Raw genomic sequence first — 9,393 nt, 5'->3', positions numbered from 1 at the left:
GTGAAAATTAATTCAGGAAAACGTACGACAGTAATGCATATGGATTTGAAAATCATTGTTTTATGCATACATCAATTCATTTACAAATTCTTAATAGTTAAACTCTTAATAATTCTTTTCTCTTTTTATTCCCTGAAAAGCTTACATATTGTAGAATCCCTTTTCTTTTGTGAAACGAAGTCCAGATTTTACACAGATATAGCTCGCTCTAATTCTGTTTCTTACGACAGCGGGCGACTTAGAATTTTTAACTTACATGTTGTTGGCTTCAGAGCCTATATAATAAAGAAACCGGAGATCTATCTGAATTATTTTGAAATATATAGACTCCAATTGATTAGATATTAATTGCATCAGTGCAATAGCTATACATAAGGTTACTTAACAAGAAAGAAGACGCCTCTGACAGAAACGTAATTCCACATGGTGCCTTCGGGAGACCAGATAAGATCTACAACTCGACCTAGTTCGGACTCCATAAAGTTACAGACGAAGTAAACATTAACATTTATTCGGTTATCTACCAGCAAGTCTTCAGTCTGGCCAGATTTTGCGAACAACCCACGTGGTCCGAGATGAGAGTACCGATCTCGAGAGTGTGTAGCTGTTCTGGGAAGCGGACTGGGTGGCGTAGTGGTTAACGCATCGGCACAGTATGCGAGAGATCTCGGTTCGAGTTCCGATCCAGTCAGTCACGTTTTTCACTTTGTGTGTTATAGAATTCGCACATATAGAGGATTCTGGTATGTAAAGAATCGGTCGTTTTCTCCTTTCATTAGTATATAGTGGTCAAGTTTTGTTTTTCTCCTTATTTGGGATGAAGATTGTCAATTTGTGTCAGTGCTTTTATTTTGTTTGTACTCAATATATATTTTTCTAATCAGTCTCCCACTTAAACCACCCTAGATGTTAAGGTTTGGTTGTTTTAAAAGAATAAACAAACATTAAAAAAAAAAAAAAAAAAAAAACAGTCTCTAGGTTTTATTTCTGGCTTTAGATAAAACCCTTGAGTCTACAATATCGCGTTTCATTTAAATATATTGACACATCTGAAACGAGGTGTTCTTTGACAAACTCTTGAAGTTTTGTTGGTTAAATAAGGAGTAGAAGACTGTGAACAAAACGCACAATAAAAAAAGAAAAGAAAACAGAGTTTGTAACCTACGCTTTCCAAACAAAGGAACACAGAACTTAACCTTACCAGCTCACAGCGAGGCCCACCGACACTTGATGATTCGCAGAAATAGATTGGATAAGGCATTTTTTACTACTGTTTCATGATAGTTCATTACTTTGTGTTTCCCTGATGTTTTTACTCCTCTTCTATCTCCGTGAACAAAGCTCCGGGAAACACGAAAGTTTGAAAGAGTTATTCAAGAATCAAAATTGTTAGTTGTTGTTGTGTAATATGCAGTGTATGTGATATAATTTCTGAGAATGACTGAACTCCTGAAATAATTTCATTCTTGGTTCCTGTTTATTAGGAAAAGTGATTATTTGAGAGTTGGAAAATGCTTTACAGTGATATGTAGAATGTTGTTGCAATATTTTTATTACATTATTCAAGTAGTTCCTTTTATCATTCCATTAGTTTTTCCGCCACATATTGATAACTATTTTGTACCATTTAAAAGGCTAACATAAATTCAAATTTTTATAGATTTTTTAAAACCTCTCATAGCTACCCTTATTACTATATCTCCTAAAACACACACTTTCAAGAAAACAAAATTCTACGATCCGTTTTGAACGTTACGAATTAATAGAAGTTGATATCAGCCTTAACACGTTAGTGCCAGACTCTGTCTACAAACAGCCACGATAATAGTATACCAATAAGAAAAAAATAATCACATTAACTGGAAATTATTTATTTACTTCCTATATTAAAATTTATTGCACACTTTTTCAACTAAAAAACACGGGCAAGAACAGTTTGGTCCAAATCCAGAAAGAAATACACAATCTTTTAAACTTTAACATTTACTAGTAACCTGTAATTCAGGTACAATATCAACTTGAATGTGCTTTCAACAATAGTCAACATACATATTATATATATATATTGCGCATTACAATCAGTTACATATTTACCTACCGTACACCCACTAGTGAAATACTGACTCAGAAAATCAGTAGTAAAATGAAGTACTACTTATTTGAAGTATAAATTGAAGATGAACACATGCAAAGTACTGTGCTTTTCATTGGAAAATATCTAATACTATTTGCATTAAATAAAATACAATGCATACCAAACGTGCTTTTAGTATAATATTTTATAAGCAGGAAATCTAACTTAAAAGTATGCATATACGGATGAGGTACGTAAATGCCATTGAAAATTCACAGCAAAAAGAGAACAAACGACTTTAACCTATAAGGATGATTTCAATTAGTATAAACTGCAAAGTATATTTAATTACGTATTAATGCTGGCCATAATGTCGTAAAAGTATAAAAGCATGATTACAACTACTTAGTAGTTATTTCCTTTAAAAGAAATTACATTTGATACATTTACTAACAGCGATATGCCTTATTACGAACATTTAGAAAGATGTATGCATTCTAACACCACTCGTAAAATTCAAATTGAAGATATTAATGACAGCATAGAAAGAAAGAAGATACAAAAACGGATTTAAATTTTGGTAATTTTCTTTTGGAAATGATTTTTTTACATAATGTGGCATTAAAATACGAATCTGGTATATGTGCTTGTGACATGAATACCACTACTGCTAATAATCATAATATTAATAATAATACAAATAATAGATTCTTTGCAATAATTTATGAAATGACACAGCATATTCGCAAAAGTATTATTTCCAAAAAAGATTATATTTTTATCTTTCAGTAAAATACCGGTAAGAAAATAATTCAATTTACATGTTATTAACAATTACACATATTTTGAATAAACATCTGAAAACAGAAAAAGAAAAATCTGAAACATACTACATATTTCAAGGTATAAATGTCAAATATTGTTAATTGCTATGAACTCAATGTTCTTCCCTTGAATTCATTTGATTCACAAGCACATAACATTTGAATAATGTGAAGTCAAAGATACACTTCTATCATATAACAGGGAGGGTATTGACTCCAAGGTAATAATATTCTGAATAGAAAATCACCAAATTTGATTTCTAACTTAAGTATAGTAACAAACGGAAGTAAATCTAAGTTTCAAAATTTTTACCGAGTAAGTCGATCATTTAAAGATTTATTTTTTTTCTTCCCCTTTCTTTCTCTCTCTCTTGAAAGAAGAAATAGATAGTTTTGTATCTGCAAGATTTGTTTTTGTGCACTGCACAGAAAAAAAAAGAAAAGAAAAAGAAAGTCAGTCAGTCACCGTTTCATAAACTTAAGCGATTTTGAAATATATCTGAACACATGTTGCTTGACGAAATCACTCGAGTTAACTCCTCCTCCTAAAAGTACTCAACTTTGCTACAAAGGTTGTACCGATCAAAGAATTGAACCAATACTTATATATTTTTACTGGTTAACTTCAATGAAATAATATCTTGACAAATAAATAAATATCAACAGCAGATATTTTTACACGAAAAATGGCAGTTTTATATGTATGAATCCAATAAGGTATACATGTTTCTCGACTCACCTCCACCCTCAAAAACAAAAACATTCAATAATCTGCAATACTCACGAAAATTAAAATTCATTTGATCTGAACAAGATAATAATTGAAAAATATATGCACATATACATGAAACCACATTTTTGTCTTTGGTCCTGACTATAAATAAATGAATTTGATCAATATTAGAAAAATTCGCTAAAAGAGAAATAATAAAATTAAATTAAAATACTGGTGCGTTAAAATATAGGACACAAACAATAAATATACATATAAACATAGTTAACTTTTGACAGGAATTATCAATCAAGGCAGAAACTGTAATTAGTGCAAGGTCACGTATTAGTAACCATAATAAACTCACATTATATTCTGGGGGGCGCGGTGGCTCAGTGGTAGAGCGTTCACCTCTGGTGCTTGGGGTCCCGGGTTCGATCCCAACCCCCGCCAAGTGAACTTTGTGGTGAACAAACACCGTGCTCGTGGGTTTTCTCGGGGTTCTCCCGTTTCCTCCCACTTTCTTCATTCCACCATTTCACTCATCTCTCATCATCACCGTCTCCTTTAGCCTAACCGGCATAACCGTGGGACGTAAAACTCAAAGATTTCATTTCATTTTTCACATTATATTCTTTCTGCATTACGGTATCGTAAATTTTCGTACAAAACTTTAGCACACATTTTTCCAATAGTATTTACATGTAAATAAATATTCCAATTGAAGAACGAATGAAATCCATTGTCGCGTGATCACTATTTTGATTTATTTCAAGTCATTATATCAATGGAAACAACTAGAATAGACAAAAGCATTCTATAACAACAACAAGAACAACAGAAAAAAAAGCAATGATGTCCAAACATATTCTGATTGGTTATTATCGAAACTCGAATCAGGTACGAATCATCACAACCTAATTAAACACTTAGTCATGAGAGAGAGAGAGTATCTTGTACATTTATTCTTTGTGTCCTACTTTTAGTGTCACATATTGCACATATGCACTTCCTTTACCCCTCATGCCATTTTTACGTTTATTGGTGTCACTATTATGTATAAAAGAATATAGAGGAGCTATTTTGAAATGGCTTTTAGTACAAAAAATTCTTCCTTCAAAGTATCATAAAAACAACATAAAAAATTCAAGACACAACAATTTTCACATCCATATCAACTCTCAAAATCTTAATATACATTTTGTAGTTTATTTACGTAAACTACTGGCACTGAAAGTGGAATTCACTAGTAAACAAAATTTAAAACTATATATTGCATAAAAAACGCTTTTCACAAGTTAAACCACAAGGGCACGAAAATAAAGGTAAGCCTGGAATGCACGCTCTGTCAACTCATATCCTAAAAACACGTAAGGACATGTTTTCCTGATTTTACTTAATAAATCACGTGCCTATTTGAAACGTGATAAAGAAATTTCAAATTTTACCGTTCAGTTTTGGATTTTAGGAGCACCTCGATCTCCTTCAACTAGCAAGTGTGGAAGAGGTTAAATAAACATCCTAAATTTATTTGCAAAATACGAGCAATAAACCAGACCAGACCACAGCTATGACAAGAACATGGTCGCACACACGTTATAAATGCAGACTAAGCGCGTTCCTTGAGTTAAGTGTACGCTAGTCTTTGGTGATTTTAATCCTCCAGTCCTAGAGTATGTTTATCTATCTTTACCTTTTGATTATCTTTCTTTTCGACACTTACAGCTCCCTCATGGCTAGGTGGTTAGCGTACACGCCTTCAGCATGGGAGACCCGGGTTCGATTTCCAGTAAAAGTCAATGTGATTCAGATTCCACCTTAATCTATAGGTCCATGTTTCCAATTTCTTCGGTGCTGAAAGGGATGCTAAACTCCAAATCAACCAACTTGTCAAGCTTTTCGACTTGTTGGACGAGATCAATGTGCTTCGAAACGTAGTGAAAGTAAAAACCGTGAATAGTAAGTTTGAAATTTCTTTGTTACGTTCTGAACAATCATTCCTTCGTTTATTTTCTAATACGACTATTCAGAAGTAATTTTCAGGCATTACAGTTCTTGCAAATGTCAATTAAATTTGATGACTCTAGATCAAAATATCATGAAATATTTAACCGAGACTAATTGTTTTGCGTACATTGCAATTATAAATAACACTAAGATAAAGGCATATATGCATAACCTAAATTTTATATATCAGATACTTGTATATAATAAAACACTAAATAACAAACACAATTCTCTTTGCAAATATAACCCACCTAATATATGGTCAAATAATTTATTGTATTTTACTTCATTAGACCTCAAACGAAACAAACAAAAGTGTAACCTTCATTTTTGCTTTACAATCCTTTCAATTTTGGAAAAAAGAGAGACTACCACACTGGAAACTGTGAAGCTTATTAACAAAAAATAAAATTATACTATAACAATAATACCCCTTTCTGAGAAATGCATGTTATATTTGTCATTTTCTAATGAATGCTAGTTGCCAACAACTTCATGACAATTCAACTTCCTGGAAAACTTTCTTCACATCTTCAAATACCTAAAAACAAACGAAAATATTCATTATATTTGGAAGTTTTACTCTTTTCTTTCTTAATTTTCTTCCCAGCTCCTCCCTTACCCATCTGATGAATCGTTTAGCGACAGAGCTTGTATAATGTACCTTTTCTGCTGTTGTGTGGTCATGTTTTGACTAATTTCAGTTCAGTAATTCGTTTTATATTTATGCATATTTATCACAATTATGATCAATGTTGACCTCTTATGGACTTTGTTAACGTTCTTTGTATAAAAAAAAAAAAAAAAAAAAAAAACAGCCACATACATATAGGGATTGCATAAAGAAACACTGGCAGGCGAATATAGTTCTCCACATTTCACGTCGACTATGTTCCACTTGATCTATTTTTATTCGTATCTTGCTATCGAAAACTGGATTTCAATGCTAGATACACATTCGACTCACATTTATGCGTAGACAACGCATCATAGTCCAGAAAAGCGCAAATATCTTATCTGTAGCTTCGGATAACGGGATGTTAGTGTAATTGTCGAACCATACAAAGGAAGTCTGAATAGCTTGTATCCAAAAATACACAACGACAACTTTCCAACTCAAGGCAGGATTGAATATGCATCTCCAGTCATCTGTCTCAACTAAAACTACCTGGGAGAACCTTAGGAGTATTTTTATTATTGCCATCAGTGTCAATACCAAAAGTAATTTGCAATGGTACCAAAATCATAGACTGTGGATATCTTTTTTAATTGCTTTTCTCACATTTGGTCGACTGTGCGGGTTAAGAAGCTTCGAAAAGACTTACTATCCGAAATGTGCATGATGAAACATGGAGGTGGATAAGTGATGGTTTATGCCACATTATTGTAGCATCATCTATGCTAAGTAATTTTGGATTGGTAAATCACTGCTATGCGAACAAAATAGTTCGAACATAGGCAATGAAAATGGTCATATTGACCCTACGTATTGTTTTGATAACTTAGGCACGAGTCGACCTGTTTTAATTTAATTTTCTTTGGTATAGATAGAACGTATCCCAGTTGGTTAATTCGTTCAGAACTCGTGCAAAAATAATATGGAAGATGTGTATACACATTTGGCTGTTGATTTTACCTTAAAGATTTTTTCTATAACACAAAGTCTGGCTGAAATGCTTTCGTAAGCACAAAAGTGAAAATCTGCTGTAATCTGCGCGGTCATATCTGAAATACTGAGTCACTACGAAGGTTTTGGAGGAGTGAGACCGTACACGTATGAATTATTCTGAACTAGCCACTTTTGAGCAAGAAAAATGGTTTAAAATTCTTCAGCCATTATGTAGAACTTGTATATGTTATTTTTACAAGAAAGGCTTATTGGCTGCAAGAAAGTAAGTGATAATGTACTGATACATACAGTGCCATCACACAGATGTTCTGCTGTCCTTGTGCAACCCCTATTGCCTCACTGGCCTATGTGATTTACAGAAAAGAAAGAAAAAATAAAATTTTCCTGAATCAAGTATATTTTGCTGTTCATCTTACACACTCCCACACTGTTCGATTTTATGCAGATGGTTGTAATTTCAAGCGTCGTAAACGATTTTCCTATCTTTCGTCTCTGAAACATTGTTCCAATTTCAGGAAAACTAATCATTCTAATACAATTAGCACATTCATCAGGAAAATGAACTTCAGGTAATTTTACTCACTCGTAATTCCCTAGTTATTAGTTTTGTTTCTGGTAGTTTATTACTCAAGCCCTGACTAGTTAGCGTTCTGCTGGCATTATTTGAGGCAATCTAATACGGTGAGTACTTTGATTTAGAAAGATTGTAACACGCGCAATACATATACAAATATTAATTACTTATATGCGTTTTACGAACACGTGTGGAACTGCACTGGAAAAACAGAGAAATCTAATCATTAGATTGGCGGGAAACTTAAACCCTGATCTCCCGTCTGTCAGGTAGATTTATATTCCTTCCCGTTATTTGAGTATGTTTGGTTGGTGCAATTGAAATTTCCCATTTTACGCCTAGTGAAAAACAACCATCTCTCACGTAACCAACCGATGGACAGAGGTCACAAGGACGACGTTATAAACTTTGTACATGTTCAGAAAACAGGTTGGGGCATCCAGTCAGTCAGCAGTGTGTTGCTGAAAAGTCGGGAGGAAGTGCACCATGAACAAACAATTGAGAGTCATTTTACTTTACGCGCTGAAAGGAGTACACGCTGCACGAAAAACATCAGCAGTTAATCATCAGCAATTGAACCAGGAATGTTGAATGAATGCTCCATACGCTGTTGGTTTGTAGAATTTCGTACCGCTCACATAACACTGAATAAAAGATACAGATCGCCACACTAAACTCTCTCTATATCGTCGTCTGAGATTCAACATCGCGCATCTTCCAATTTTGGAGAATTTGAGTTTTTGATACCATTAGAATCAATATAGGATGGCACACAATCCTGTTAAGTAGTACATCCGTTCTAATGGCTCTGTTATTTCCTCAAAGTAATACCACATAAAATGAGGCCAAAGCTAGTTTCTAAACAGTTTTCTTTGTTTCTCCTGTAAAATTGATGAAATGTTTACTTACTCAGTATTGAGTCTCAGACGACGATATATATATATATATATATATTCTTTGAAATGACACATGCCAAGAGACATTTCAATTGCACCAACCTAATAGTTTCATATCTACTGATATAAAAATGAACGTAAAAACACATTTTTTTAAAGATCTATTGTGTCACTGCAAAACTTTATAGAACATAAGTCTATTTTGTTTATGTTCCTCTAAGTTATCCTGAAAAAAATTCTAACAAAACACAACTTTGTTCCTGAATATGAAATACATTAGAAGTGTTAAAAATGTCACGAAATATGATGTATACGCACTATAACACAAAAGGTACCCACCTCATCTGGTGTTCTAGTTGCGTCTATCTTGCGAACACGCCCCATATCTTCGTAGTATTTTATGATAGGCATTGTGTCATTAACATATGTTTGAAACCTCTTTCTAAGACTTTCAATGTTATCATCAACCCTCCCGCTGCCAGCTGCTCCTCTGCTTAAACATCGCTCTGTGCAGACCTAAGAACACAATCAAGTGCAAAAATAATTACTAATAGCATTTGTGAACAACTAAGGTAAATTCACACATCTTTAAAGTATTAAATTATCACTGAGTTTGTCACTAAAGGACCTGTCTGGTTTGCTATAAGGACCAGATTTTTTCGCGATCAGGTCAAAA

At 33.4% G+C, this 9,393-nt stretch overlaps 1 protein-coding gene across 1 annotated transcript in view; it reads right to left on the bottom strand.

The window, feature by feature from the left end:
- Positions 1-1,855: 1,855 nt before the first annotated feature.
- The window catches only part of LOC145688360 (UMP-CMP kinase-like), a 119,231-nt gene continuing 111,693 nt past the window's right edge, over positions 1,856-9,393 (bottom strand). The window contains exons 5-6 of the mRNA XM_081762509.1: positions 9,057-9,233; positions 1,856-6,158 (exon numbers count right to left, since the gene is read on the bottom strand). Of these exons, the coding sequence (XP_081618635.1) occupies positions 6,111-6,158; positions 9,057-9,233 (225 nt within the window). The 3' untranslated portion in view covers positions 1,856-6,110. The remainder of the gene's footprint in view (positions 6,159-9,056; positions 9,234-9,393) is intronic.

The sequence above is a fragment of the Thermobia domestica genome, chromosome 6, assembly GCF_964235325.1.
Source record: "Thermobia domestica chromosome 6, izTheDome1.hap1.1, whole genome shotgun sequence".
In the NCBI taxonomy this organism is placed as follows: domain Eukaryota; kingdom Metazoa; phylum Arthropoda; class Insecta; order Zygentoma; family Lepismatidae; genus Thermobia; species Thermobia domestica.
The sequence above is the reverse complement of the archived record's forward strand: the minus strand, read 5'-3'. Positions and strand labels throughout refer to the sequence as shown.